Below are 17,896 nucleotides of genomic sequence, written 5' to 3' on the forward strand. Positions count from 1 at the left end.
ATGGGAGGCGATTTAAGAAGTCTTCGTTTGTGAATAAAGAATTTGTCAAAACATAAAATTAAATTATAGCACCGTTCTTTGTTTTTGTCTCCAAGAAAAGTTCCAAATGTTACAATGTCTCTTGTTATAAGTCGATCTCCAAAATGTCATCGAGTCCAGTCTTGCACACGGTCCCAAAATACTTGCGTTTTGGCACATTCAAAAAATATGTGGTCTATAGTCTCGACACCGTTCTCACATAAAGCACATGCATTATCATCTGTTTTAAATCGTTTTTTGAGTAAATATTTCGCAGGATAAACAGCATTCAAAATTTTAAAGTGTGTCTCTTTCATTTTTGGTGGAATTGGGAGTTTCAAATAAAATGATCTTAGCTTTGTAATGTCTGATTTATCATATTTCCTTCCAATGTTATTATTGTTGCTTTTACCAGGGAAAAGATTACTAGTTAAGACACTGTCTAATTAACTTGTTTGTGCATTTTCTGTCAGTGAGAGAAATCCCTTGAATATTAATGGTACCCAATTGTGGGTTGACACATTGATGCTCAAGTATATTTTTTGTCAGAAAAACAATTTCCTTAGGCAGCGCTTTCACCACACGTTCAAATTCAATTCTAGGAGGATAAAAACTATATCTACCACAAAATTGCTCATAGCTTAACATAGTACCATCAGTGTTCATGAAATGTACAATAGACCATATATTATTCTTTATTATTCTTATTCATCCAATCTTCATAAAACAGTGACTTGTTCCTACATAGTATATACCTGTTGTTCCATATGATACTTGAGTGTGGTGAGTAATTGTGTACATACAAGAGTTTCCAATACAACAATACCTGTTTATGGAACTCTGATAATATAAGTGGTAATTTATTTATTGTAAAATCACACAGAAGTAAAATTTTCAGCCCACCTATTTTGTTAAATATAAAGTTTGTGACACAGTACCAAATAGCGTTAGGGTTGTTAAGCCAGGATTTTAGCCTATTAATTTTGAGCGTTCTATTAAAACAATCAAAGTCTATAACCTTCAGGCCCCCATCCTGTATTTCTTTAACCATTTGACCTTTTCTGAGATAGTGAGGCCTGTTCCTCCAAATAAAATTAAAATGTATGGTATTAATTGTCTTAATTACTTTGTTTGAAACAGCTGTGGTACAACTTGGATATATTAGTCTTGATAGACTTTCCATTTTTGTTAAGTAAATGCGCCCCAAAATGGAGATATCCCTCTGAAGCCAAATATTTAATTTAGATTTGCACTCTTTAAGTTTGTTTTCAAAGTTTACAGTAACATTAGAATGTTGATTTTTGGATATGTACGTACCCAAATATTTAATTTCAGACTTAATGGGAATATTGCAAATTTCTTTAAAATGAGTGTCGTGGATTGCAAGAAGTTCACATTTCTTTAAATTTAAGGTCAACCCAGACGCATCAGAAAACAGTTTGATTGTATCAATAGCTATTGGAATTTGACTGTCATCTTTCAAAAAAAGCGTAGTATCGTCCGCTAACTGAGTTACGATTATTTCTGTGCCCAAAACGTTCAATTTCCTCAGGTCTTGACAATTTTTTAGGTAAATTGCTAACATCTCACTAACTAATATGAAAAGACAAGGTGAAATTGGGCAGCCTTGGGGAATACCGAGACATCAAATCTTGGAGTGGTTCCATTTGACAATAAGACAGAGCTAGTAATATTCTGATAAAGACCTCGAATCAAATTGGTAAATTTAACTCCAAATCCAAGGTACTCCAACGTTAAGAAAATTAACTGGTGTTCCACAGAATCAAAGGCTTTATAAAAATCTAAAAAATATATATAAAACCATCATCCTGTATCAGCTCTCTGTATTCAATAATATCCATTATCAGTCTAACATTGTTATGGATTGATCTCCCCTTTAAGAAACCAGATTGAGTTTCTGCCACAGCATTTGTGATCTCAGATTGAAGACGTATTTTAAAAATATAAGTAAGAAGTTTATAATCTGTATTTTTAAGAGTAATTGGTCTTCTGTTTTCAATCATCCTTTTGTCTTTATCTGCTTTCGGGATGGAAATAATAACTCCTTGACACATTGTAGGAGGAAGCTTGCATGTTTTAAAAATATCTGCAACAACCTCATATAACAATTCCTTTATGTCATCCCAAAAATGACGGTAGAAATTTCCTGTAAGTCCATCTGGACCAGGGGATTTGTTAAGAGATAATCGTTTAACCGCCTGGTCAAGTTCTGCCCTCGTTATATCATTATCACAAATTTGTTTAAAGTCCTCATCAATTTTCGGAATATGACATTTAATAGTATTCATAAAGGCGTAGCACTTTTGCTCTTGTGCTTCTGACTTGGTGCCGCTCGGTTGCGCGTTCGCAACCTGGACCGGAAACAAACTGATATGCAAAATCACGTCCCGCCTCTTCCGTGGCATATACACCATATTGTGGATGTAAACAAGATAAAAATTCGAGTTGATAATTATTATTATGTTGTGAATGCTAAAAGAAAAGTTTCAATAAAAAAAACAAAACAAAAAAAAAAAACATTCATTAACTGTCTCTCTCATGTGAAACTTTGTCCTCTTTTATTGTGAAATTCTGAACTTGGCCCGGAAGTAGTTGCGTATTGTCTTGTGGCTGCGCATGTGCAAATGATGAAGCGAAAGTTGGAGAATAAATCCCTTTTTAAACGGATGTTCATAAAGGTCTAACCATATTGAAATTTATGTGAAACTCGCCTCACAAGCCATGGTGAACGCTGATGAAATTGCCATATTGTGTTATGAACGTTTCAACGAGCTGCCACGGAGAGGAAAGCCGGAGCCAGGCAGAGAATGGACCTCGCTAGCCGCTGTGGTGAAAATCACCCGATGTGCTAGATCGGATAGAGGTTTGTGTGCACGTGTGCTTGAGATGTGCGTGCACGTGTGCTTGAGATGTGCGTGCACGTTGGTCGCTTGGTCGGTGATATACCGAGGTGAAGTTAGTTTTATGTTGGATATTCGACAGCGACTAAGGGGAAGCCGCCCCTACGGGGTTCCGCTCCGGTGTTCTGTCGGATCAGCATAGCCGTATGCTGATAAGACAGCTGCCTCTATCGGGCTAGCATACGTAGTCAGAATAGCATTCCTACGTTACGATGATCCCGTAAATGATGATAATGCACTGCAATTGGGCTAAACACCGATGCATATTAAATAGAGCTACCAAAGAAGCGTAGTTAGTTCTTACACGAGCGTGCCGTTCTAACGGCTGATTCTAACGTCGGTATGCTGTTCTGATGGCTGAAATGGGCTCCCACAGCACGTTGTTGCTGTGCACAGGGTCATCATATGAAAACATTTTTATATATCAAAACAAACTGTTGTCAATAAATAATACAAAAACTAGCACGCAGGCGCGGTTGACAGTTTCCTCACCAAACTGAGGCTCGTTCATGAGGCTGAGTGCACTGCACATTATGGGTGCTAACTTGCACACAAACTGGCCACTAGGTGACACAATTGTCATTTCTAATTAGCGTAAAGGCAACATTATAATCAAACAACAAAATATTGGCTCCAGCGATACCCATTATGTATGATAGTTGTCTACATGACAGAAAATTGTCTAGATTTAATTGACCAAATGTTGCATGCTGTGAGAGAATTTGCCAGTTGGAACACCATTGCTTAATTTTGAAAGAACCATTTGATAAGACTCGAAAAAATTAGCTTTATTGTTTAATTCAAAATGAAAACCGATGCAGGACTATGAAACATATTTTATGTACAGATTACATTACAGTTTGCTAAAAGTACAAAAACATCAAGTGACAAAAACTACACAACCTACACCTCAAAAGATTTCAAACTAGGAAGGCTGTAGCAAGTCAGCATTTTTTTTCCACTTAAAAACGTTATTCTGCACATTAGGCATGGGTCCACCGCAGACTGAATTCACATTGCACCTTAAAATAAGAATAAGAAAAAAACACACATTAGTAAAGCCCCAAAATTGTTTTTGAATAAGTGTAGTACAAGCATCTACCTGTCACTGTGCCATAATAATAACACACTAGGGGTGGGAACCTCTGGGTACCTCACGATACGATACGATACTTGATACGAGGCTCACGATAACGATTATCTCGCGATGTGACGATACTGCGATTATCGATATATTGGTCAGGAAATAAGTCCACGATAATCACGATAAATCTACTCAAGACCGAAATTGATGTTTGAGTTGCCCTGATTGGTATTTTTTGTAAAAGTGTGTATAGAAATCATCGCTCGTTGTACTCATTGCACAATGTTACTTTTATTGTCCAAAGGGGCAATCAAAAATGAATAAAACAAAATGGAAACGTACATATGTTTGGATCGGTCTGAAGCCAGTGAACAATTTGAGTGATGGAAACTAAAAGAATATTCATAAATGACTTAGTTATCACACTTAGAATGAGTTTACATTTTTTGTACAAAATACCGTATGTGTTTTTTTTAATTTTTGATATAATATGCCTCAAGGGCTAGATCGCGCTGTATTTATAACTGAATGTTGTCATAGAGATACCTTCAGGCCTTGATTATAAGCATACATGTCAAGTGTGGGATTTTTTTTGGAGCATGTACCGTGGAGTTATTAAGCATATCCTTCATTCACGATATTGCTTTTAATGTCCACAGAGGCTATCAAAAATAAATAAAAATATATATATGTTTGGATAAGTCTGATGCCAGTGAACATTTTGAGTGGTGGAAACTAAAAGAATATTCATAAATGACACACTTAGAATGAGTTTACATTTTTTGTACAAAATACCGTATGTGGGGTATTTTTTTTTTTATGCCTCAAGGGCTAGGTGGCGCTGCATATATAACTGAATGTTGTCATAGAGATAACTTCAGGCCTTGACGATAAACATACATGTCAAGTTTGGGATTTTTTGGAGCATGTACCGGGGAGTTATCAAGCATATCCTTTTTCATTGCGAAACACAAATTTTGATGCCACGCCCTCATCATATAGTATTTCGAAAAGTCAAGATTTTCACCCCTGTCGTTGGCTCAGGTCTTGACATTGTCCAGGTCAAGTCTTAACTCAGTCGGATGAAACGTGGAGAAGAAGTGGGCAAAAGTATGCCCCCTGTAAATGTGCAAAAATCATCAAAAATGGGACATTCAAAAATTCGTAGCTCACTTCCTGTTCATTTTAGCATATGGGTCCAAGAGACTTTTATGTAGGTCTTGGGCTCCCTCATACACCTAAAATTTTTCGTAGATCTTGCTTAAACGTACAACCGGGGCTGCTTCATTAAAATTTTCTAGGGGGCGCTATTGAGTCATTTTTGTAAAAATAGCACAATCAACATTAAAATATTGCTCATTTTACCAGGCCAGATGTGTGTGCCAAGTTTCATGAGTTTCTGTGCATGTTTAGACCCTCAAAACCGGCGTTGTTTTCTTGGCGAACAGCGCTTAGCCACGCCCACAGCAATTCACGAAAACTCACAAACTTCGTGTTGTGACATCATGAAGGCCGAAACCCTCATCTGAGCAAATCTGAGGTAGGTCCAGTTAACGTGTTTGGACAAAAACGTAGAAGAAAATTCGTAAGAAAAAAAAAATGGCACTAGGTGGCGCTATCAGTTAGATGAAATATAAGTTCGTAGATGTCTTTAGGGCTGGACTCTCATCAAATGTGTGAAATTTTGAGAAGATAAGATCATCTCGGTCAAGTTAATGCAGCTTTTATTGTCACGAAAAATCTTCAGATTTTGCGTAACTGTAGCGGCCACGCCCTTTGGCGAAAAGTTACAATAATTGGTGTGGGGCATGATCAACATCTTAAGTAGGGGTGTGAATTGCCTAGTACCTGACGATTCGATTCGTATCACGATTCACAGGTCACGATTCGATTCGATACCGATTAATCCCGATACGAATTTATAAGTCGATTGTTGCGATTTTTTTCCATTCAAATTTAGAAAATACCAATCAGTAAGCTTGTAGAGTGTAAGATTTATATGAAAATGTATTATTTTTTTATCTGAAATTTCAGTCTTATAGAGGTTGTAATCTGTTTCATGTTTGAACAGCATTAAAATAAAATATTAAGGCTTAATGTTCCGTTCATATAACATTCTTCCATGCTCAAGGTGTGAATCATAACCCGAAGTCAGACGTTTTGTTGAATATTTTTCCATTAAAAATGGAAGTTTAAAAATTGATTCACACACACACACACACACACACACACAAATAAAAAATAAAAAAGGCAATGATGATAAGACGTTGAATCGGTAAGACTACCGAATGAACAATTCTGAGCTCTTAAAAATAAATAAATAAATAAATAAATAAAATAAATAAAAAAATTAAAAAAAATCGATTTTTTTTAATCGATTCGAGAATCGCGCGATGTAGTATCGCGATATATCGCCGAATCGATTTTTTTTAACACCCCAAGTAGCTAAAAACGTAAAGTATGACATTTATTGTTACCACTAGGTGACGCTATATGTATAACTGAATTTTATCATATAGATGTTTTCAGGCCGTGACTATTACGTTGTCTGAGAAGTTTGAGATTTTTCGGAGCTTGAACATGGGAGTTATTAAGCATTTGCTCTTTCTGGACAAATGAAATTTTCAAGGCAATATTTGATGCCCCGCCCCCATCATATAGTATTTCAAAAAGTCAAGGTTTTTTGCCCAGTTGTTGTCTCAGGTCTTGAGATGATAAATGCCAATTTTGAAGTCAACTGGATGAAAAATGTTTGCAAAGGGGGAAAAAGCATGACCACAGTGAATGTGCCGAAATAGGCCAAAATTGGACATTAAAAAATTCATTGCTCATTTCCTGTACATTTTAGCTACATGGTCCCAATAGACTTTTTTGTGCGTCTCGGGGTGCGACACGTGCCTGCCAATTTTCGTTGCTCTAGCTCAAACGTGCCGGGCTTGGTTTTTATTTTTCTACGCTAGGGGGCGCTATAGAGTCGCGTTGTTATGACGACTTCATAATATCAAATTTTTCGCCGGGCCCGAAGAGTGCGCAAAGTTCGGTGAGTTTTCGTGAATGTTTAGGTACCCAAAATCGCGATCGTTTGCGGAGAATAAAGAATAATAATAATAACTAGAGCTGCGAGCAGCTATAAAGGGCCCTCGCAGCCCGGGCCACGTTGGGGTCCTTGCACGTTGGGGTACTTGCACGTTGGGGTACTGGCACATTCGGGTACTGGCATATTGGAAGCAAAATTTCTTTGAAAATGGCATAATAAACGTTTACATGTAGAATATTTTTTTGCCAGTGTGTGTATCAAGCTCAACGGGTTTTGGTGATTGTTAAGACCTGCAAAAATCAGCGTCCTTTTTTATTTTTCGGCAATGAGTTGCCCTGATTGGTATTTTTTTGTAAAAGTGTATATACACATCATCGCTCGTTGTACTCATTGCACAATGTTACTTTTATTGTCCAAAGGGGCAATCAAAAATGAATAAAACAAAATGGAAACGTACATACGTTTGGATCGGTGTGAAGCCAGTGAACAATTTGAGTGGTGGAAACTAAAAGAATATTCATAAATGACTTAGTTATCACACTTAGAATGAGTGTACATTTTTTGTACACAATACCGTATGTGGGGTATTTTATTTTTTTTATATAAGCCTCAAGGGCTAGGTGGCGCTGTATTTACAACTGAATGTTGTCATAGAGATACCTTCAGGCCTTGATTATAAGCATACATGTCAAGTGTGGGATTTTTTTTGGAGCATGTACCGTGGAGTTATTAAGCATATCCTTCATTCACGATATTGCTTTTAATGTCCATAGAGGCTATCAAAAATAAATAAAAATATATATATGGATGGATAAGTGTGATGACAGTGAACATTTTGAGTGGTGGAAACTAAAAGAATATTCATAAATGACTTCGTTATCACACTTAGAATGAGTTTACATTTTTTGTACAAAATACCGTATGTGGGGTATTTTTTTTTCATGCCTCAAGGGCTAGGTGGCGCTGCATATATAACTGAATGTTGTCATAGAGATAACTTCAGGCCTTGACGATAAACATACATGTCAAGTTTGGGATTTTTTGGAGCATGTACCGGGGAGTTATCAAGCATATCCTTTTTCATTGTGAAACACAAATTTTGATGCCCCGCCCTCATCATATAGTATTTCGAAAAGTCAAAAATTTTCCCCCTGTCGTTGGCTCAGGTCTTGACATGGTCCAGGCCAAGTCTTAACTCAGTCGGATGAAACGTGTAGGAGAAGTGGGCAAAAGTCTGCCCCCTGTGAATGTGCAAAAATCGTCAAAAATGGGACATTCAAAAATTCGTAGCTCACTTCCTGTTCATTTTAGCATATGGGTACAAGAGACTTTTTTGTAGGTCTTGGGCTCCCTCATACACCTAAAAATATTCGGCGTTCTTGCTTAAACGTACAACCGGGGCTGCTTCGTTAAAAATTTCGAGGGGGCGCTATTGAGTCATTTTTGTAAAAATAGCACAATCAACAATAAAATATTGCTCATTTTACCAGGCCAGATGTGTGTGCCAAGTTTCAGGAGTTTCTGTGCATGTTTAGACCCTCAAAACTGGCGTTGTTTTCTTGGCGAACAGCGCTTAGCCACGCCTACAGCAATTCGCGAAAACTCACAAACTTCGTGTTGTGACATCATGAAGGCCGAAACCCTCCTCTGAGCAAATATGAGGTAGGTCCAGTTAACGTGTTTGGAGAAAAACGTAGAAGAAAATTCGTAAGAAAAAAAATTGCCACTAGGTGGCGCTATCAGTTAGATGAAATGTAAGTTAGTAGATGTCTTTAGAGCTGGATTCTCATCAAATGTGTGAAATTTTGAGAAGATAGGATCATCTCGGTCAAGTTAATGCAGCTTTTATTGTCACGAAAAATCTTCAGACTTTGCGTCACCGTAGCGGCCACGCCCTTTGGCGAAAAGTTACAATATTCGGTGTGGGGCATGATCAACATCTTAAGGCTTTTCTGACCAACTTTCAACTGGATCCCTTCAACGAGCTCAGCGCAGTAGCTAAAAACGTAAAGTATGACATTTATTGTTACCACTAGGTGGCGCTATATGTATAACTGAATTTTATCATATAGATCTTTTCAGGCCGTGACTATTACGTTGCCTGAGAAGTTTGAGATTTTTTGGAGCTTGAACATGGGAGTTATTAAGCATTTGCTCTTTCTGGACAAATGAAATTTTAAAGACAATATTTGATGCCCCGCCCCCATCATATAGTATTTCGAAAAGGCAAGACTTTTTGCCCAGTTGTTCTCTCAGGTCTTGAGATGATAAATACCAAGTTTGATGTGAATTGGATGAAAAATGTTTGCAGAGGGGGTAAAATCATGACCACAGTGAATGTGCCAAAATAGGCCAAAATTGGACATAAAAAAATTCATAGCTCATTTCCTGTACATTTTAGCTACATGGTCCCAATAGACTTTTTTTGTGCGTCTCGGGGTGCTACACGTGCCTGCCAATTTCCGTTGCTCTAGCTCAAACGTGCCAGGCTTGGTTTTTATTTTTCTACGCTAGGGGGCGCTATAGAGTCGCGTTGTTATGACAACTTCATAATATAAAATTTTTCGCCGGGCCTGAGGAGTGTGCAAAGTTTGGTGAGTTTTCGTGAATGTTTAGGTCCTCAAAAATGCAATCGTTTACGGAGAATAATAGTAATAACTAGAGCTGCGAGCAGCTATAAAGGGCCCTCGCAGCCCGGGCCACGTTGGAGTCCTTGCACGTTGGGGTACTTGCACGTTAGGGTACTGGCACGTTGGGGTACTGGCATATTGGAAGCAAAATTTCTTTGAAAATGGCATAATAAACGTTTACATGTAGAATATTTTTTTTGCCAGTGTGTGTCAAGCTCAACGGGTTTTGGTGATTGTTAAGACCTGCAAAAATCAGCGTCCTTTTTTATTTTTAGGCAATGAGTTGCCCTGATTGGTATTTTTTGTAAAAGTGTATATATACATCATTGCTCGTTGTACTCATTGCACAATGTTACTTTTATTGTCCAAAGGGGCAATCAAAAATGAATAAAACAAAATGGAAACGTACATACGTTTGGATCGGTGTGAAGCCAGTGAACAATTTGAGTGGTGGAAACTAAAAGAATATTCATAAATGACTTAGTTATCACACTTAGAATGAGTGTACATTTTTTGTACAAAATACCGTATGTGGGGTATTTTTTATTTTTTTTTATTTAAGCCTCAAGGGCTAGGTGGCGCTGTATTTATAACTGAATGTTGTCATAGAGATACCTTCAGGCCTTGATTATAAGCATACATGTCAAGTGTGGGATTTTTTTTGGAGCATGTACCGTGGAGTTATTAAGCATATCCTTCATTCACGATATTGCTTTTAATGTCCACAGAGGCTATCAAAAATAAATAAAAATATATATATGTTTGGATAAGTCTGATGCCAGTGAACATTTTGAGTGGTGGAAACTAAAAGAATATTCATAAATGACTTAGTTATCACACTTAGAATGAGTTTACATTTTTTGTACAAAATACCGTATGTGGGGTATTTTTTTTTATAAGCCTCAAGGGCTAGGTGGCGCTGCATATATAACTGAATGTTGTCATAGAGATAGCTTCAGGCCTTGACGATAAACATACATGTCAAGTTTGGGATTTTTTGGAGCATGTACCGGGGAGTTATTAAGCATATCCTTTTTCAGTGCGAAACACAAATTTTGATGCCCCGCCTTCATCATATAGTATTTCGAAAGGTCAAGATTTTTCCCCCTGTCGTTGGCTCAGGTCTTGACATGGTCCAGGTCAAGTCTTAACTCAGTCAGATGAAACGTGTAGGAGAAGTGGGCAAAAGTCTGCGCCCTGTGAATGTGCAAAAATTGTCAAAAATGGGACATTCAAAAATTCGTAGCTCACTTCCTGTTCATTTTAGCATATGGGTCCAAGAGACTTTTTTGTAGGTCTTGGGCTCCCTCATAGACCTAAAAATATTCGTCGTTCTTGCTTAAACGTACAACCGGGGCTGCTTCGTTAAAAACTTCTAGAGGGCGCTATTGAGTCATTTTTGTACAAATAGCACAATCAACAATAAAATATTGCTCATTTTACCAGGCTAGATGTGTGTGCCAAGTTTCATAAGTTTCTGTGCATGTTTAGACCCTCAAAACTGGCGTTGTTTTCTTGGCGAACAGCGCTTAGCCACACCCACAGCAATTCGCGAAAACTCACAAACTTCGTGTTGTGACATCATGAAGGCCGAAACCCTCATCTGAGCAAATATGAGGTAGATCCAGTTAACGTGTTTGGAGAAAAACGTAGAAGAAAATTCGTAATAAAAAAAATTGCCACTAGGTGGCGCTATCAGTTAGATGAAATGTAAGTTAGTAGATGTCTTTAGAGCTGGACTCTCATCAAATGTGTGAAATTTTGAGAAGATAGGATCATCTCAGTCAAGTTAATGCAGCTTTTATTTTCACGAAAAATCTTCAGACTTTGCGTCACCGTAGCGGCCACGCCCTTTGGCGAAAAGTTACAATATTCGGTGTGGGGCATGATCAACATCTTAAGCCTTTTCTGACCAATTTTCAAATGGATCCCTTCAACAAGCTCAGCACAGTAGCTAAAAACGTAAAGTATGACATTTATTGTAACCACTAGGTGGCGCTATATGTATAACTGAATTTTATCATATAGATGTTTTCAGGCCGTGACTATTACGTTTCCTGAGAAGTTTGAGATTTTTTGGAGCTTGAACATGGGAGTTATTAAGCATTTGCTCTTTCTGGACAAATGAAATTTTAAAGGCAATATTTGATGCCCCGCCCCCGTCATATAGTATTTCAAAAAGGCAAGATGTTTTGCCCAGTTGTTCTCTCAGGTCTTGAGATGATAAATGCCAAGTTTGAAGTCAATTGGATGAAAAATGTTTGCAAAGGGGGAAAAAGCATGACCACAGTGAATGTGCCAAAATAGGCCAAAATTGGACATAAAAAAATTCATAGCTCACTTCCTGTACATTTTAGCTAGATGGTCCCAATAGACTTTTTTGTGCGTCTCGGGGTGCTACACGTGCCTGCCAATTTTTGTTGCTCTAGCTCAAACGTGCCGGGCTTGGTTTTTATTTTTCTACGCTAGGGGGCGCTATCGAGTCGCATTGTTATGACGACTTAATAATATCAAATTTTTCGCCGGGCCTGAGGAGTGTGCAAAGTTCGGTGAGTTTTCGTGAATGTTTAGGTACCCAAAATCGCGATCGTTTGCGGAGAATAAATAATAATAATAATAATAATAATAATAATAATAATAATAATAATAATAATAATAATAATTTTTACAAAAACAATAGGGACCTCGCAGCGGTCGCTGCTCGGGCCCTAATAATAATAATAATTTTTACAAAAACAATAGGGACCTCGCAGCGGTCGCTGCTCGGGCCCTAATAATAATAAGAATTCCTTCAGGAACAATAGGGACCTCGCAGCGGTCGCTGCTCGGGCCCTAACTAGAGCTGCGAGCAGCTATAAAGGGCCCTCGCAGCCCGGGCCACGTTGGAGTCCTTGCACGTTGGGGTACTTGCACGTTAGGGTACTGGCACGTTGGGGTACTGGCATATTGGAAGCAAAATTTCTTTGAAAATGGCATAATAAACGTTTACATGTAGAATATTTTTTTTGCCAGTGTGTGTCAAGCTCAACGGGTTTTGGTGATTGTTAAGACCTGCAAAAATCAGCGTCCTTTTTTATTTTTAGGCAATGAGTTGCCCTGATTGGTATTTTTTGTAAAAGTGTATATATACATCATCGCTCGTTGTACTCATTGCACAATGTTACTTTTATTGTCTAAAGGGGCAATCAAAAATGAATAAAACAAAATGGAAACGTACATACGTTTGGATCGGTGTGAAGCCAGTGAACAATTTGAGTGGTGGAAACTAAAAGAATATTCAGAAATGACTTAGTCATCACACTTAGAATGAGTTTAAATTTTTTTGTACAAAATACCGTATGTGTGTTTTTTTTTTTTATATAAGCCTCAAGGGCTAGGTGGCGCTGTATTTATAACTGAATGTTGTCATCGAGATACCTTCAGGCCTTGATTATAAGCATACATGTCAAGTGTGGGATTTTTTTTGGAGCATGTACCGTGGAGTTATTAAGCATATCCTTCATTCACGATATTGCTTTTAATGTCCACAGAGGCTATCAAAAATAAATAAAAATATATATATGTTTGGATAAGTCTGATGCCAGTGAACATTTTGAGTGGTGGAAACTAAAAGAATATTCATAAATGACTTCGTTATCACACTTAGAATGAGTTTACATTTTTTGTACAAAATACCGTATGTGGGGTATTTTTTTTTTATGCCTCAAGGGCTAGGTGGCGCTGCATATATAACTGAATGTTGTCATAGAGATAGCTTCAGGCCTTGACGATAAACATACATGTCAAGTTTGGGATTTTTTGGAGCATGTACCGGGGAGTTATTAAGCATATCATTTTTCAGTGCGAAACAAATTTTGATGCCCCGCCTTCATCATATAGTATTTCGAAAGGTCAAGATTTTTCCCCCTGTCGTTGGCTCAGGTCTTGACATGGTCCAGGTCAAGTCTTAACTCAGTCAGATGAAACGTGTAGGAGAAGTGGGCAAACGTCTGCGCCCTGTGAATGTGCAAAAATTGTCAAAAATGGGACATTCAAAAATTCGTAGCTCACTTCCTGTTCATTTTAGCATATGGGTCCAAGAGACTTTTTTGTAGGTCTTGAGCTCCCTCATACACCTAAAAATATTCGTCGTTCTTGCTTAAACGTACAACCGGGGCTGCTTCGTTAAAAACTTCTAGGGGGCGCTATTGAGTCATTTTTGTAAAAATAGCACAATCAACAATAAAATATTGCTCATTTTACCAGGCCAGATGTGTGTGCCAAGTTTCATGAGTTTCTGTGCATGTTTAGACCCTCAAAACTGGCGTTGTTTTCTTGGCGAACAGCGCTTAGCCACACCCACAGCAATTCGCGAAAACTCACAAACTTCGTGTTGTGACATCATGAAGGCCGAAACCCTCATCTGAGCAAATATGAGGTAGGTCCAGTTAACGTGTTTGGAGAAAAACGTAGAAGAAAATTCGTAAGAAAAAAAATTGCCACTAGGTGGCGCTATCAGTTAGATGAAATATAAGTCAGTAGATGTCTTTAGGGCTGGACTCTCATCAAATGTGTGAAATTTTGAGAAGATAGGATCATCTCGGTCAAGTTAATGCAGCTTTTATTTTCACAAAAAATCTTCAGACTTTGCGTCACCGTAGCGGCCACGCCCTTTGGCGAAAAGTTACAATATTCGGTGTGGGGCATGATCAACATCTTAAGCCTTTTCTGACCAATTTTCAAATGGATCCCTTCAACAAGCTCAGCACAGTAGCTAAAAACGTAAAGTATGACATTTATTGTAACCACTAGGTGGCGCTATATGTATAACTGAATTTTATCATATAGATGTTTTCAGGCCGTGACTATTACGTTGCCTGAGAAGTTTGAGATTTTTTGGAGCTTGAACATGGGAGTTATTAAGCATTTGCTCTTTCTGGACAAATGAAATTTTAAAGGCAATATTTGATGCCCCGCCCCCGTCATATAGTATTTCAAAAAGGCAAGATGTTTTGCCCAGTTGTTCTCTCAGGTCTTGAGATGATAAATGCCAAGTTTGAAGTCAATTGGATGAAAAATGTTTGCAAAGGGGGAAAAAGCATGACCACAGTGAATGTGCCAAAATAGGCCAAAATTGGACATAAAAAAATTCATAGCTCACTTCCTGTACATTTTAGCTACATGGTCCCAATAGACTTTTTTGTGCGTCTCGGGGTGCTACACGTGCTTGCCAATTTTTGTTGCTCTAGCTCAAACGTGCCGGGCTTGGTTTTTATTTTTCTACGCTAGGGGGCGCTATCGAGTCGCATTGTTATGACAACTTAATAATATCAAATTTTTCGCCGGGCCTGAGGAGTGTGCAAAGTTCGGTGAGTTTTCGTGAATGTTTAGGTACCCAAAATCGCGATCGTTTGCGGAGAATAAAGAAGAATAATAATAACTAGAGCTGCGAGCAGCTATAAAGGGCCCTCGCAGCCCGGGCCACGTTGGGGTCCTTGCACGTTGGGGTACTTGCACGTTGGGGTACTGGCACATTCGGGTACTGGCATATTGGAAGCAAAATTTCTTTGAAAATGGCATAATAAACGTTTACATGTAGAATATTTTTTTGCCAGTGTGTGTATCAAGCTCAACGGGTTTTGGTGATTGTTAAGACCTGCAAAAATCAGCGTCCTTTTTTATTATTAGGCAATGAGTTGCCCTGATTGGTATTTTTTTGTAAAAGTGTATATACACATCATCGCTCGTTGTACTCATTGCACAATGTTACTTTTATTGTCCAAAGGGGCAATCAAAAATGAATAAAACGAAATGGAAACGTACATACGTTTGGATCGGTGTGAAGCCAGTGAACAATTTGAGTGGTGGAAACTAAAAGAATATTCATAAATGACTTAGTTATCACACTTAGAATGAGTGTACATTTTTTGTACAAAATACCGTATGTGGGGTATTTTATTTTTATTTTTATATAAGCCTCAAGGGCTAGGTGGCGCTGTATTTATAACTGAATGTTGTCATAGAGATACCTTCAGGCCTTGATTATAAGCATACATGTCAAGTGTGGGATTTTTTTTTTGAGCATGTACCGTGGATTTATTAAGCATAGCCTTCATTCACGATATTGCTTTTAATGTCCATAGAGGCTATCAAAAATACATAAAACTAAATAACAAAAATATGTATGTTTGGATAAGTCTGATGCCAGTGAACATTTTGAGTGGTGGAAACTAAAAGAATATTCATAAATGACTTAGTTATCACACTTAGAATGAGTGTACATTTTTTGTACAAAATACCGTATGTGGGGTATTTTTTTTTTTTTTTTTATATAAGCCTCAAGGGCTAGGTGGCGCTGTATTTATAACTGAATGTTGTCATAGAGATACCTTCAGGCCTTGATTATAAGCATACATGTCAAGTGTGGGATTTTTTTTTGGAGCATGTACCGTGGAGTTATTAAGCATATCCTTCATTCACGATATTGCTTTTAATGTCCATAGAGGCTATCAAAAATAAATAAAAATATATATATGTTTGGATAAGTCTGATGCCAGTGAACATTTTGAGTGGTGGAAACTAAAAAAATATTCATAAATGACTTAGTTATCACACTTAGAATGAGTGTACATTTTTTGTACAAAATACCGTATGTGGGGTATTTTTTTTTCATGCCTCAAGGGCTAGGTGGCGCTGCATATATAACTGAATGTTGTCATAGAGATAACTTCAGGCCTTGACGATAAACATACATGTCAAGTTTGGGATTTTTTGGAGCATGTACCGGGGAGTTATCAAGCATATCCTTTTTCATTGTGAAACACAAATTTTGATGCCCCGCCCTCATCATATAGTATTTCGAAAAGTCAAAATTTTTCCCCCTGTCGTTGGCTCAGGTCTTGACATGGTCCAGGCCAAGTCTTAACTCAGTCGGATGAAACGTGTAGGAGAAGTGGGCAAAAGTCTGCCCCCTGTGAATGTGCAAAAATCGTCAAAAATGGGACATTCAAAAATTCGTAGCTCACTTCCTGTTCATTTTAGCATATGGGTACAAGAGACTTTTTTTGTAGGTCTTGGGCTCCCTCATACACCTAAAAATATTCGTCGTTCTTGCTTAAACGTACAACCGGGGCTGCTTCGTTAAAAATTTCGAGGGGGCGCTATTGAGTCATTTTTGTAAAAATAGCACAATCAACAATAAAATATTGCTCATTTTACCAGGCCAGATGTGTGTGCCAAGTTTCAGGAGTTTCTGTGCATGTTTAGACCCTCAAAACTGGCGTTGTTTTCTTGGCGAACAGCGCTTAGCCACGCCTACAGCAATTCGCGAAAACTCACAAACTTCATGTTGTGACATCATGAAGGCCGAAACCCTCCTCTGAGCAAATATGAGGTAGGTCCAGTTAACGTGTTTGGAGAAAAACGTAGAAGAAAATTCGTAAGAAAAAAAATTGCCACTAGGTGGCGCTATCAGTTAGATGAAATGTAAGTTAGTAGATGTCTTTAGAGCTGGACTCTCATCAAATGTGTGAAATTTTGAGAAGATAGGATCATCTCGGTCAAGTTAATGCAGCTTTTATTTTCACGAAAAATCTTCAGATTTTGCGTCACCGTAGCGGCCACGCCCTTTGATGAAAAGTTACAATATTCGGTGTGGGGCATGATCAACATCTTAAGGCTTTTCTGACCAATTTTCAAATGGATCCCTTCAACAAGCTCAGCACAGTAGCTAAAAACGTAAAGTATGACATTTATTGTAACCACTAGGTGGCGCTATATGTATAACTGAATTTTGTCATATAGATGTTTTCAGGCTGTGACTATTACGTTGCCTGAGAAGTTTGAGATTTTTTGGAGCTTCAACATGGGAGTTATTAAGCATTTGCTCTTTCTGGACAAATGAAATTTTAAAGGCAATATTTGATGCTCCGCCCCCGTCGTATAGTATTTCGAAAAGGCAAGATGTTTTGCCCAGCTGTTCTCTTAGGTCTTGAGATGATAAATGCCAAGTTTGAAGTCAATTGGATGAAAAATGTTTGCAAAGGGGGAAAAAGCATGACCACAGTGAATGTGCCAAAATAGGCCAAAATTGGACATTAAAAAATTCATAGCTCACTTCCTGTACATTTTAGCTACATGGTCCCAATAGACTTTTTTGTGCGTCTCGGGGTGCTACACGTGCCTGCCAATTTTCGTTGCTCTAGCTCAAACGTGTCGGGCTTGGTTT

General features: G+C 38.0%; 1 protein-coding gene across 2 annotated transcripts in view; it reads left to right on the plus strand.

Annotated features, from left to right (window-relative positions):
* The first annotated feature begins 2,638 nt into the window (after positions 1-2,638).
* Positions 2,639-17,896, plus strand: part of adat1 (adenosine deaminase tRNA specific 1) — a 196,257-nt gene continuing 180,999 nt past the window's right edge. For both annotated transcript variants that reach the window (XM_077515462.1, XM_077515463.1), the window contains exon 1: positions 2,639-2,902. In XM_077515462.1, the coding sequence (XP_077371588.1) occupies positions 2,761-2,902 (142 nt within the window). In that variant the 5' untranslated portion in view covers positions 2,639-2,760. The remainder of the gene's footprint in view (positions 2,903-17,896) is intronic.

The sequence above is a fragment of the Festucalex cinctus genome, chromosome 3, assembly GCF_051991245.1.
Source record: "Festucalex cinctus isolate MCC-2025b chromosome 3, RoL_Fcin_1.0, whole genome shotgun sequence".
Classification (NCBI taxonomy): Eukaryota; Metazoa; Chordata; class Actinopteri; order Syngnathiformes; family Syngnathidae; genus Festucalex; species Festucalex cinctus.